General features: G+C 40.6%; 1 protein-coding gene and 1 long non-coding RNA gene across 3 annotated transcripts in view; one reads left to right on the forward strand and one right to left on the reverse strand.

The window, feature by feature from the left end:
- The window catches only part of sting1 (stimulator of interferon response cGAMP interactor 1), a 37,252-nt gene that overhangs the window by 8,237 nt on the left and 14,367 nt on the right, over positions 1-14,648 (reverse strand). For both annotated transcript variants that reach the window (XM_072263799.1, XM_072263798.1), the window contains exons 4-6: positions 11,829-11,937; positions 8,976-9,205; positions 7,691-7,877 (exon numbers count right to left, since the gene is read on the reverse strand). In XM_072263799.1, the coding sequence (XP_072119900.1) occupies positions 7,691-7,877; positions 8,976-9,205; positions 11,829-11,937 (526 nt within the window). The remainder of the gene's footprint in view (positions 1-7,690; positions 7,878-8,975; positions 9,206-11,828; positions 11,938-14,648) is intronic.
- The window catches only part of LOC140200453 (uncharacterized), a 40,533-nt gene that overhangs the window by 6,355 nt on the left and 19,530 nt on the right, over positions 1-14,648 (forward strand). The gene's annotated exons all lie outside the window — the stretch shown is intronic.

Below are 14,648 nucleotides of genomic sequence, written 5' to 3' on the forward strand. Positions count from 1 at the left end.
GAAGGGGTTCCCCCTCATGTTCCTCTTAATCATTTCACCCTTCACACTTAACCTATGCCTTCTCATACTAGTCTTACAGAACCGCAGTGGAAAAAGCCTGCTTGCATTTACCCTATCTGTACCCCTCATAATTTTGTATCCATCTATCAAATCTCCCCTCAATTTTCTACATTCTAGGGAATAAAGTCCTAACTTATTCAATCTTTCCTTATCACTCAGGTCCTCAAGTCCCGGCATCATCCTTATAAATATTCTCTGCACTCCTTTAATATTATTTACGTTTTTCCTTAGTTAGGTAACCAAAACTGCTCATAATACTCCAAATTAGGCTTCACCAATACCTTATACAATTTCAACATAACATTCCAACTCGTATACTTAATAGTATGATTTATGAAGGCCAATATGCCAAAAGCTTTCTCTATGACTCTATCTACCTGTGATACCGCTTTCAATGAATTATGGATTTGCATTCCCAGATCCCTCTATACTACCACACTCCTCAGTGCCCTACCACTCACCACGTAAGTCCTAACCAGTTTGGTCCTCCCAACGTGCAACGCCTCACACTTGTCTGCATTAAATTCCATCTGCCATTTTCAGCCTATTTTTCCAGCTGGTCCAGATTCTGCTGCATCTTTGATAGTCTTCCTCGCTGTCCACTATACCACCAAATTCGGTGTCATCCGCAAAATTGCTGATCTACTTTACTACATTATAATCCATATCAGTGATATAGATGACAAACAACAACTGACCCAGCACCAATCACAGGTCTCGAGTCAGAGAGACAACCATCCACTACCACCCTCTGGCTTCTTCCACTAAGCTAATATCTAATCAAATTTACTACCTCATATTGAATGTAAAGCAACAGAACCTTCTTGACCAACATCCCATGCGGGACCTTGCCAAAGGCCTTGCTAAATTCTATGTCAACAACAACCACTGCCTTGCCTTCATCAACTCTCCTGGTAATTTCCTCTATAAGATTAGTTAGACATGACCAACTATGCACAAAGCCATGTTGAATACCCTAATCAGTCCCTGTCTATCCAATTACTTATATACCTGGACCCTTAGAATACCTTCCAATAACTGGGTCAGGTTCAGAGGTTAATAATTTAATGGCTTACTCTTAAACAATAGAACCAGAATCAGAATCAGATTTAATATTATAAGAAGATAAGACAATAAAAGATAGGAGCAGAATTAGGCCATTTGGCCCATCAAGTCTGCTCTGCCATTTCATCATGTGTGATCGCTTTCTTTTACCCTCCTCAGCTCCACTCCCCGGCCTTCTCCCTGTAACCTTTGATGCCATGGCCAATCTAGACCCTATCAATCTCCGCCTTAAATATGCCCAACAACTTGTCCTCCACAGCTGTATGTGGCAACAAATTCCACAAATTCACCATCCTCAAGCGAATGAAATTTCTCTGCATTTCTATTTTAAATGGATGCCCCCTCTATCCTGAGGCTGTGCCCTCTTGGCCTAGACTGCCCCACCATGGGAAACATCTTTTCCATATCTACTCCATCTAGGCTTTTCAACATTTGAAAGGTTTCAATGAGATCCTCCACATCCTTCTAAACTCCAGCCAGTGTAGACCCAGAGCCATCAAACGTTCCTCGTATGATAACCCTTTCATTCCCAGAATCATCCTTGTGAACCTCCTCAGAACCCTCTCCAATGCCAGCACATCTTTTCTTAGATAAGGAGCCCAAAACTGTTCATAATACTCAAGGTGAGGCCTCAACAGTGTCTTACAAAGCCCCAGTCTCACATCACTGCTCTTAAATTCTAGACTTCTTGAAATGAATGCTAACATTGCATTTGCCTTCCTCACCACCAACTCAACCTGCAAGTTAACCTTTAGGGTGTTCTGCACAAGGACTCCCAAGTCCCTTTGCATCTCAAATTTTTGGATTTTCTCCCTATTTAGAAAATAGTCTGCACACTTATGTCTTCTACCGAAGTGCATGACCATGCATTTTCCTACATTGTATTTCATTTGCCACTTCCTTGCCATTCTCCTAATCTGTCTACGTCCTTCTGCAGCCTTCCTGTTTCCTTAACACTACCTGTCCCTCCATCAACCTTTGTAATATCTGCTAACTTGGCAACAACATTGATAGACAACATAAAAAGAATTGGTCCCAAGACTAACCCCTGCAGAACACCATTTGTCATTTTCAGCCAATCAGAAAAAGATCCTTGTATTCCCACTCACTGCCTCCTACCAATCGGCCAATGCTCTAACCCAGTGGTCCCCAACCACCGGGCCGCAAAGCATGTGCTACCGGACCGTGAGGAAACGATATGAGTCAGCTGCACCTTTCCTCATTCCTTGTCACGCACTGTTGAACTTGAACATAGGGTTGTCAACTGTCCCGTATTTGCCAGGACATCCCGTATATTGGGCTAAATTGGTTTGTCCCGTATTTCCCCCGCTAAGGTAGAGCATTCCTATGAAACCTTTCCTGCCGAAATGGCGTGAAGCGAAGAAGCAATTACCATTAATTTATATGGGAAAAATTTTGAGCATTCCCAGATCCAAAAAATAACCTACCAAATCATACCAAATACCACATAAAACAGAAAATAAATAACACTAACATATAGTAAAAGCAGGAATGATATGATAAATACACAGCCTATATAAAATAGAAATAATGTACATATAGTTGGGAAGAAGAAGGCAAAACCAATTTGTGGGAAAACATCGGCACGTACGGGCATGTGCACATCACGCATGTGCACACAGGTGCCCGTGCAAGGCTTCGGCTTTTTGAGCACCTTCTCCCTTGTAAAAGTAACTCCCCTCACTTCTCTATCCTCACACCCTTCAACACCTGCACACTGCTAGTGTATTCCACAGTGAAGATTGATGCAAAATGCTCATTCAGTTCATTTGCCATCTCCTTGTCCCCCATTATTATTTCTCCGGCCTCATTTTCTAGTGGTCCTATAACCACTCTCATCTCTCTTTTCTTTTTGATCTACTTTAAAAAGCTTTTTCTATTCACTTTGATATTATTTGCTAGCTTGCTTTCATATTTCATCATTTCCTTCCTAATGATTCTTTTAGTTGCTCTCTGTAGGTTTTCAAAAGTTTCCCAATCCTCTAACTTCTCGCTAATTTTTGCTTTGTTGTATGCCCTCTCTTTTGCTTTTACATTAGCTTTGACTTCCCTTGTCAGCCACACTTGTACTATTTTGCTATTTGAGTATTTCTTTGTTTTTTGAATACATCTACAGTATCCTGCACCTTCCTCATGTTTCCCAGAAATGCAAGCTGTTGCTGCTCTGCTGTCATCCCTGCCAGCATCTCCTTCCAATTTACTTTGGCCAACTACTCTCTCATAACACTGTAATTTCCTTTACTCCACTGAAATACTACTATGTCAGACTTTACTTCCTCCCTATCAAATTACAAATTAAACTCAATCAAATTAAATTCACAAACATATGTTATGAAATTTGTTGTTATATAGCAATAGTTCATTTCAGTAAGTATATACAATGCTTATAAAAAGAATTCACCTCCTTTTCACTTGAACACAAATGTCTTTTTCTGTTGATCAGTGTCAAAAGAAGGCAAATTAAATCCACTCTGATTCAATGTTGTAAAACAATAAAACATGAAAAATTCTAAGGGGAGTGAATACTTTTTATAGGCACTATGTGTGTATATGTGTATATATATTTATAAAGTTAAATCAATTAAGTAGTGCAAAAAGAAAAATAAGTATTCAGGTAGTGTTCATGGGTTCAATGGATTGCCTAGAGTGAGAGAGAATATGTCCTGACAATCAATCCCTCAGCCTCCCGAATGATCTGGAGTTCATCCAGTTCCAGCTTCAGCTCCTTAACACGGTCTGTTAGAAGCTGCAGGTGGATGCACTGCTTGCAGGTGTAATTGGCAGGGATACTAGAGATCTCCCTGCCTTCCCACATCCAGCAAGAGGAGCATTCCACTATCGTGCCTGCCAACCCTACTGCTCTAAATGAGCAATAAGAAAGAATAAATAATGAAAAGAATCTAACCATGGCCTACGTCTTTCCTCACTGAAGCCTCAATGAGCCAAATCCTCAATTGTCCATCCTAACATTGGCGCACTCACACAATGGCCATTCCCATAATAGCTGCTCCTCTAACTTTTTATTAGGTCTTGTCAAGTGTCTAATCATGCACAGTTCAATGCCTCTTTGGCACACAAAATCTCAGCCAAGATCTTCCCTTAAGAAACCATGCTGACCTCCACCTATTTTATCATGTGCTTCCAAGCATCCCAACACCTTATCCTTAATAATGGACTCTAAAATCTTGCAAACTAATAAAGTCAGGCAAACTGGCCTATCACTTACATGTGTCCCCCACTTTTCGAATGTTCGCTTTACGAAACCTCACTGTTACGAAAGACCTACATTAGCACCCTGTTTTCATTAACAGAAGGTGTTTTCACTGTTACGAAAAAAGCAGCGTGCAAAAAAAATCAGTGTGCGATAAAAGGCAGCACACGCCCTGAGCAGCCGCTCTCCCCCGGATTCGGAACGGCATTCTCGCCGGCATTGCTTAAACACGTGTCTGTGAGCAGCTGTTTGCAAGATGAGTTCTATGGTATCGGAAAAGCCTGAAAGAGCTCGTAAGGGTGTTACACTTAGCGTAAAACTAGACATAATTAAGCATTTTAATCGTGGTGAATGAAGTAAGGACTAAGTGAGTTTGGCTTGTGGAAGTTGACGAAGATGATGTTGAAGAGATTTTGGCATCCCATGACCAAGAACTGATAGATGAAGAACTGATGCAGTTGGAAGAGGAAAGGTTAACACTCGAAACCGAATGAGTAATGATAAAGTACGACTTTAATTTTGAAAGGGTACGTCGGTTTAGGGGATATTTGCAAGATGGTTTCAGTCCTTACAAAGAAATGTATGATCTAAAAATTCGCGAGGCTCAGCAGTCAAGCAAGCCTTCCACATTAGTCACAGCAGATGACGAACCTCGACCTTCGACATCGAGGCAGGCAGTCATAGAAGATGAGCTGCCTGCTCTAATGGAAACAGATGACAAGATGACACCCCAGTGTCCCACCACCCCAACACATAGGCCGCAGATACCAATTCGCGGAGAATGCATCAGCAGCCGGGAGGCACACTGCACATCTTTAAGAAAAAAGCCGAAATAAATATGCTAATTAATTAGGTGCCGCCCGACACGTAATTGTCAGCCCAGATCAGAGGCGACGCAATCGGCTCTGATCTGGGCCAACAAATACGTGCCGGGCGGCACCTAATTAATTAGCATATTTATTTCGGCTTTTTTCTTAAAGATGTGCTGGATGCGTCCCGGATACCGCTGTACCGCTTCGCGGCAATGTATCACTCGGCGGCCTGGAGGGTGGGGGTCACTGCATCATCCAAACTCCGACAAGTCTAACACACTATCATCAGTGTGCTCAGCGCTGTCCCAATTCCGGTTAGTGATACTACTCTGTACATACATTATTTCTACTTTATATCGGCTGTGTATTTTTACGTGTTATTTGGTATGATTTGGCAGCTTCATAGCTTAAAGGTTACTGGAGAGAGTGTTTCTGCCGACAGTGCTTGCGCCGTGTTTCTGCCAACAGCGCTTGTGTGAGATTTTCGCTACGGAGAACAGTTCAGCAATGATTGTGGAAAAGTATCTCTACTTTATATAGGCTGTGTATTTATCATATCATTCCTGCTTTTACTATATGTTACTGTTATTTTAGGTTTTATGTCTTATTTGGCATGATTTGGTAGGGTATTTTTGGTTCTGCGAACGCTCACAAAATTTTCCCATATAAATAAATGGTAATTGCTTCTTTGCTTTACGACATTCCGGCTTACGAACCGTTTCATAGGAACGCTCTACCTTCGGATGGCGGGGGAAACCTGTATAGCCTTTTGTCTCTTAATTTTTATCTCCTTTCTTAAATAATGGAGTGACATTCGTGATATTTCAGTCCGTTGACACCATTCCATGTTCCAATGATTCGTGAGAGTTAACTACAAATGCCCCCACAAACTCTTCAGCCACCTCTTTCAGAACCGGGTTGTGGGGGGGGGCGGGGGGGAGGGTGGTTGGTTATCTGTCCATCTTCAGACCTTTCAGCTTTCCAAACACATTCTCCTTAGTAATAGTGCTCCACTCATTTCTGCCTCCTCATAGTGGAATTTCTGGCATGCTGCTGGTATCATCCACAGTGAAGACTAACACAAAAAAGTTATTCAATTCAACCGCCATTTCGTTGTTCCTAATTACTATTTCTCCAGCATCATTTTCCAATGGTTTGATGTCCATTCTTATCCCTCTTGTACTCTTTACTTACCTTATCAACTAATTTATCTTTATATTTCATATTTCATATATTTTATGCTCTCTTTTTTGCTTTTATGCTATCCTTGACTTCCCATATCAGCCACAGCTCCCTCTCCTCCCTTCATCCTCTTTGGGATGAAGTGATCCTGCATCTTCAGAGTTACTCCCAGAAACTCCTGCCATTGCTGCTCTACCATAATCCCCACTAATGTCCCCTTTCAATCAGTTTTGGACAGCTCCTTTTTCATGCATCTGTAGTTAGCTTTACTCAATTCTAATATTGATATGTTTGGTTTTAGCTTCTTTCTCACAAACTGCAGGATAAATTGGATGATATAAACTTAAGGTGAGAGGGCAAAGGTTTACAGGGTACCAAAGAGCAGCTTCTTTATGCAGAGGGTGCTGCATGTAAGAAATGAGCTGCCAGAGGAAGTGGTTGAGGCAGGTACAATAACAACATTCAAAGAATGCGTAAGTAAGTACATGAATAGGAAACGCTTAGAAAGATATGGGCCAAATGCCAACAACTAGAATTAACTTGGTGGGTACCATGGTTGGCATGGACAAGTTGGGCTGAAAGGTCAGTTTCCATGCTGTATGGCTCGTTGTACCATTCTGAGGGCATTGCTCTGGGTCTGGGGTCACATACACACCATACTAGCTAAGGATGACTGGTATTTCCTCTGCTGCTGGAGAAGGGAGACTGCCTTTTGATTGCTACGGGGATTGCTCACTGCCAGAGAGGGAAAGGCCAGCCACTGTGCCTGGAGAAAGTTACCTGGTCTTCTACGTTTGGGGTATGGACTTGGTCCGTAGACTTTTTTCAGTCTTATAGATTTTTATATTCTGTGTTGTTCACCCAATGTTTCTTTTTTTGTGTGTGTGCAGGGAGGCAGATTTGGGGGTCGATATGCCTGTTATGTTTTTGTTATTTTTGTGCAGGGAGGAGGGATCTGGGGGTGGGTGAATGTTCTGTCATTCTTTTCTTTCTTGCTTTTGGGGCTATCTGGAGAAGAAGAGTTTCATTGTTGCATACTTAGATAATAAATGAACCTCTGAAGGTCAACACTGAATCAGATATCATTTTCATGACAACCCAATATATCGGTTTCAATTGTTAATGGGACAGTGTGTTTTACTGTAAGTCCTTATATTCCACACTGCTAAGGGCCATGGTGTGATGTGAATTTAGGTGTCCAGGTTGTAAGCCCAGCTTCTAGATTATCTGTCTAGTAATTTTAATTATTATACTATCTGTGGTGCAGTTTGTATTTCTGAGAGGCAGATCATTAGTTACTATGAAATCATGGGGTACAAACAAAATATTGGTAACATACCATCGTACGGAATTAGTTTGAAGAGTCCAGCACATTCTAGAGAGTTGTTCAGTATGTCATTCAGGATGACGTAGAACAGCTTGGCCTGCTCCAAACGTTGCTCCTTGCTTACTGCTGCTGTGGCATCATTGGACATCTCAAACAGGGATCGCAGTGGTGTGGCGTATTCAAGGATACAGTGATAAGACTAAAGACAGAGCAAGATGGAGCATTAATGTTGCAGGAAAACTGAAGGAGCAAAGTGTAAATAAATTGCTTAATGTTAACATAGTACATAGGTGATTTATAAAATTATTTAAGCAGATGTATATCTGTTTATTCATCTAAAGCTATTTACGAATGCAATAAGTAAAAAATAATAATGTGACTCCGATCTTTCATTTAAAAGCCACCAGATCTGCTCAGATTAGCTTGGGACATAAGGAACTCAGAATTCCTGAGCTCAGGCTGAAGCCCTCCCTTCTCCTTCGGTTAACTGCAAACAACAATACAACACAGCAAAGACAAGTTTGGGCTGGGAGAAGACCATCAAAATTTTAAAAAATTATTTCACTTAATTCAAGTTACTTAATAATTTAATTCTAAATAATGAATAGTTTAAATACTTTCAATGGCATTTTCAGTTTTTAGGAGTGCACAGAGGTATTCATGAACATTCAGTGTAAATGATAAACTTTGATAATTGGTGGCAGCAGGGTTCCCCATGCCTGCAGTGGCAGTTTTGAAACTAGAACCTATCACTTGTGATTTGAAGGGCCCTGCGGTCAAGGTTCCCTCTAATTGTTTTTTTTTTGCAGCAGGATGGACCAACTATTGCTCTGAGCAAGCAAATTTTTACATGGCCTGAAAACTGGGCGGTATTTTAAATAATTTTTTTTGTAATATGCATTCTATCAATACTTAGAATGAAAATTGAAAAATCACATTCTTTCGATTTCATTTATTAATTGATGGGTATAATAATGTAAAGTACAACAAAACTGATCATGTTTCCAGCTGCCCAGCAACAAAGGTTATGTGCGTGGGAGCATTTTAGTTACCGCGCAGCTGCACAGATTAGAGGTAAGAGTGCCTGTGATATGCTGGGCATCACTGATTAGCCAGAAGCCAGCAGGAGACTGTCCCCAACTTTTTCTGCAAAACAGAGTGTGTTTCAAGACCAGGAGACTGGTGCGTCAAGGTCTTTCTCCAGATCATGTCAAACCAGATATAGAGTTTAATGGAATACCTTATGAAAGTCACTTGCAAAATATGATTCAAAATTATTAAGAAATTCATCCCATACCTTCCCCTTTTCATCATTAACTGAATAAATGCTGTTCCTGTAACTTCTTTCTTTTATCCCTGCTCTATCAAGGCGGACCTCTGGTAGATTGTGATGGAACTTGATCCTATTGTCCTTCTTTTCCAATTCATCATAAACCTTACAGCTGAATGGAATTAGGATGTACAACTTCTTGGTTCCTTTTAACTCTGGTACTTTTTTAATGATACTGTTTAATCTATTTTCCAGAGCTGAAAATAGAACACAGGAGAATGTTAAATTAACCAGTAATCCAAAACAAACACGCGAATAAACATTGTTAAATTAGATGTGTGATACAAAAGTCAGAAATCACAAGATCAGTGCCATTATAATCATCATTTCATGTAACTATTGCAATTGTTACTTTGCCTATATTTCCCAGGCCTTATCAGTCATTATGAGCAATTTACAATGGCCAATTAACACACACAAAATGCTGTTGGAACGCAGCAGGCCAGGCAGCATCTATAGGAAGAAATACAGTCGACATTTCGGGCCGAGACCCTTCTTCTATCTCTTCTTTCAGTTAGTCCTGACTGTACTTCTTCCTATAGATGCTGCCTAGCCTGCTGCATTCCACCAGCATTTTGTGTGTGTTGCTTGGATTTCCAGCATCTGCAGATTCCTTGTGTTTGCGTTATGGCCAATTAACCTGTGTTTTGGATGTCAGGTGAAACCAGAGCACCAAGAATGATGTGATCACAGAAAGAATATGCAAATTCCATACTCCAGCGTAGATCAAGATTAAACCCAGGTCATTGGAGCTGTGAAGGGGCAGCTTTACTAACTATGCCACCATTCCAAAATGGTTTGAAAAATTAAGTGCAATGCTGAGCGTAAGAGTGAAACTGAGATTCTGCCTCATCTGGCTCCATTTGCATTTAAATTCATTGATTCTCTCCATGCAACACCCACATACAAAACCCCAATACTTGCAATAGAGGAAAGGGATATTTTTGACCCATAACATTAACTCTGTATGTCTTTCCAAAAGGCACTGCCCAACCTGCTGATACAAAAGGTTTACATAATGTGAGAAACTACAGATAAAGTGGCAATTGAAAAGTATAAAGTATAAGCACAAAAATATAACTTAATGGCAGAAGAGATTAGGGCAAAAATGTGTAAACTATGCAGCAGAAAAGAAAGCAAATGGGACAAATTTAACTACAGAAGTTCAAGAGTCAACATAGTGAGAAAATCACTGAGAAACTTTCTGTTGAATTGGCTGGTACTGTATTTTGTGGATATTATGATGCAAAATAGATAGTAATTATATATATTTTACTGGTGACTGAGATTCATTCAGTACCTGGCTCCTATTAATGGGATAATGGTACAAGTGTAAATACTGAAAATTTACAGTGTACATACCACGGCACTGGAAATACAGTTTGTAAATACTGAGACATCCCTGTTGCACCTAAATTACAGTAAACACAAAACCAATAAATTTGTTCTTTCTCCTCCCTCCTATTAAGTGAGGCTTAATAGTGCCTCACTTTACCCTTCCTGTGTATAGTAGTTAATATTTTAAAATCAAAGCATGGAGCCAGCTAATATGCTTTCTAAATTTCCTTGCATTTTATGTCAACCAGCGCAGTCATCCTTCTCTTCATCTGGTTTCTCACTTCAAATAATTTATAGGTGATTCCATTACTTTCTCTTTTAACTTGTTGGGAAGTACATGAAGGTAAAATTTCAGTAAGCAATTTCAAATGGTTTTACAAGAAAAGACGATTGTTATTATGAGCATCAAACGTGCAGGGTTGTAAACCTTGTCAATCCTAGCAGTGTATTCAAAATGTTATCTAATCCAAGATAACTCACGGGAACAGATGCAGAAATTGGCTGCAGAGGTTAAGAACCTCTTGCATTGTACCCTATCTTTATCTGGTCACTGACTCTTGCATCATATTTGGCCCCTGCTGAAAATGTTTCTTTGAAACAGGATCGGGGTTAAATTCCCATCGCTGTCCGTTTGTACATTTTGACCAGGATAGTATGGATTTCTTCTTGGTTTCCTCCCATATTTCAAAAAGATATGGTTAGGGGTACTGAGTTGTGGGCATGCTCTGTTGGCACTAGAAGTGTGGCAACGCTTGCTGGCTACCCAGCACAATTTGATTTGGCAGAAACAACGTATTTCATTGTACATTTCGATCTTCATGCGACAAAAAGAGCTAATATTTAAAGACTTACATGTGCTCTAAGCATATACAACAGTTCATCTCTGTGCAACAGGAGAACACAGAACATAGTACAATAGTCTCTGTTTTATTATTTCATACATTATTATTGCACTTTGATAAATTATTATGTATATTATTGTTCTGTACTTTATTATTAGTTAAGTCTGCACACTGCTAAGTGTGTTTTTAAATGTTGCTGCTGTAATAAAAGAATTTCCCACTCAGGATCAATAAATTACTTATTATTAAATCTTGATTCTCATTCTACAGAAAATCTGCTGTGAAAAAAATTTGCCCATTGTTGTGCTAAATATTACTGAAGGGTGACACCAAAGTGTAGCAGCTAGTGTAACATAAAATGCCATCGCTTCTAATACTTTAATAGACATCAAGAATTCTCCCTTTGCTATATACTAACAGTAGATTTAATTAATGTAACAATATGAAAATAATTGATATGTCTCAATAATAATTAACATGTTTGTCAAGTACTGTATTAGCAACTCCTGTAGATACTTGAGTAATTAATAAGCGTCTTGATGTCGCTTGGTCAACAAAACAATAGGTTAATAAATACATTTTAACACCAGCAGCAGCAAGCATCTGTTTCAATACAAAAAAAAGTTTATTGAATACTTACAAGGTAAAATTAACTTCAAGTAACCAATGTAATAAGACCAAGCTAATCCATGAGCGACATTAAGCTTATTCTTCTCAGATATGGTTGAAATTTCAGCTGCTGTGTGTTCCTGCAGGGTGATATCTGTACATGTATTACTTCAGTTAAAAATAGTTTTTTATGACTAGTTTTTCCATCAGCAATTTACCTCATTATAGTTTGTGATTACAGAATTGAAAGAAAATGATGCAATAACTCTCCAATCCTTCAAATATAGCACATTAATTCTTTAAATGTGAATAATTCCCACTAAGACCGTAAGACTATAAGACATATGAGCAGAATTCGGCCTTTTTTGCCCATTGGGTCCGCTCTGTCATTCCAGCATGGTTGATCCATCTTTCCTCTCAGCCCAAATTTCCTACCTTCTCCCTGTACCCCTTCATGCCCTGACCAATCAAGAATCTATCAGCCTCTGCTTTAATTATAATCTACATAAAGACTTGGCCTCCATAGTTGCCTGTGGTAAGGAATTCCACAGATTCACCACTCTCTGGCTAAAGAAATTCCTCCTCATCTCCATTCCAAAAGGATGCTTCTCTATACTGAAGCTGTTTCCGCTGGTCCTAGACTGTCCCACCTTTGGACGCATACACTCTGGTCAAGGACTTCCGCTGTTTAATTGAATTGAATTGACTATATTTCTTACATTCTTCACATATATGAGGACTAAAGACCTTTATGATACGTCTCCATCTAAGTATGCAATGTGCAATCACAGTAATTTATAATAATTTATAATAAATAGAACAGTCAATGCAATATAGAGTGCAATCAAATCAGCATGAGTTAATCAGTCTGATGGCCTGGTGGAAGAAGCTGTCCCGGAGCCTGTTGGTCCTGGCTTTTATGCTGCGGTACCACTTCCAGGATGGTAGCAGCTGGAATAGATCGTGGGTGGGATGGTTTGGATCCCCAGTGATCCTTTGGGCCCTTTTTACACACCTGTCCTTGCAAATATCCTGAATCATGGGAAGTTCACAACTACAGATGCGCTGGGCTTTTCGCACCACTCTCTGCAGAGTCCTGCGATTAAAGGAGGTACAGTTCCCATACCAGGCAGTGATGCAGCCAGTCAGGATGCTCTCAATTTTGCCCCTATTGAAAGTTCTTAGGATTTGGGGAGCCAAACCAGAGGTCCTCAACCGTCTGAGGTGAAAGAGGTGCTGTTGTGCCTTTTTCACCACACAGTGTGAAGTCTTTGGTGATGTAGATGCCGAGGAACTTGGAGCTGTTTACCCTCTCAACCCCAGATCCATTGATGTCAATAGGGGTTAGCCTGTCTCCATTCCTCCTGTAATCCACAACCAGCTCCCTCGTTTTTGCGACATTGAGGGAGAGGTTGTTTTCTCGACATCACTGTGTCAGAGAGATGACTTCTTCCCTGTAGGCCACCTCGTTATTGTTTGAGATTAAGCCAATCAATGTAGTGTCGTTGGCAAATTTAGTTAGCAGATTGGAGCTGCGGGTGGCGATACAGTCATGGGTATACAGGGAGTAAAGGAGAGGACTCAGTACACAGCCCTGAGGGGCTCCTGTATTGAGAGTCAGAAGGGTTGAGGTGGAGGAGCCCACTCTTACATCCTGCTGGCAATCTGGCAGGAAGTCCAGGACCCAGCTGCACAAGGCCGAGGTCTCAGAGCTTCTTGTTGAGCCTGGATGGAACTATGGTGTTGAATGCTGAACTGTAGTCCAAGAGCAGCATTCTTCTCCAGATATGTAAGGACGGTATGCAGAGCAGTGGCTATTGCATCATCTGTTGATCAGTTGCGTCAGTAGGCGAATTGTAGGAGTTCCAGTTTGGGTGGTAGCAAGCTGTGAATGTAATCCTTGGCCAGCCTCTCAAAACATTTCCTTATTATTGAGGTGAGTGCGACGGGACGCCAGTCATTCAGGCATGTTATCTTGGTCTTTTTTGGTATAGGGACAATGGTGGGTAATTTGGAGCAGGAGGGCACTCTACACTGAGAGAGGGAGAGATTAAAGATATCTATAAACACACTTGCCAGTTGTGCTTCTCATATCCTGAGTACTCGCCCTGGGATGCCATCCGGTCCCACAGCCTTGCGACTGTCCACTCATTGGAAACATCTGCGTACCTCAGCCTCAGAGATGACCAGGTTGCAGGTTGTAGTGGTGGTACTTGGAGGTATATGATAAAATGGGCCATTGTCAGCATGGTTTTCTCAAGGGAAAATCTTGCCTGACAAATCTGTTGGAATTCTTTGAAGAAATAACAAGCAAGATAGGCAAAGGAGAATTGCGTAATGTTGGTGACCCCTTACTCTTCTGAATTCTAGTGAATACAGGCCCAGAGCCATCAAACGCTTTTCATATGACAAGCCATTCAATCCATGAATCATTTTCATGAACCCTCTCCAGTATCAGCACATTCTTTCAATGAGGAGGGGCCCAAAACTGCTCGTAATACTCCAAGTGAGGCCTCACCAGTGCTTTATAAAGCCTCAACATTACATGCTTGCTTTTATATTCTAGTCCTGTTGAAATGAATGCTAACATCGCATTTGCCTTTCTCACCACAGACTCAAACTGCATATTAACCTTTAGGGAATCCTGCACAAGGACTCCCAAGTCCCTTTGCATCTCATATTTCTGAATTTTCTCTCCATTTAGAAAATAGTCTACCCATCTGCCATTATTGCCCATTCTCCTAATCTGTCTAAGTACTTCTGTAGCCTCTCTACTTCCTCAAAGCAGCTTACCCTCCACCTATCTTTGTATTGTCTGCAAACCCTACAACAAAGCTATCACTTCCAACAT

Source organism: Mobula birostris, chromosome 7 (genome assembly GCF_030028105.1).
Source record: "Mobula birostris isolate sMobBir1 chromosome 7, sMobBir1.hap1, whole genome shotgun sequence".
Classification (NCBI taxonomy): Eukaryota; Metazoa; Chordata; class Chondrichthyes; order Myliobatiformes; family Myliobatidae; genus Mobula; species Mobula birostris.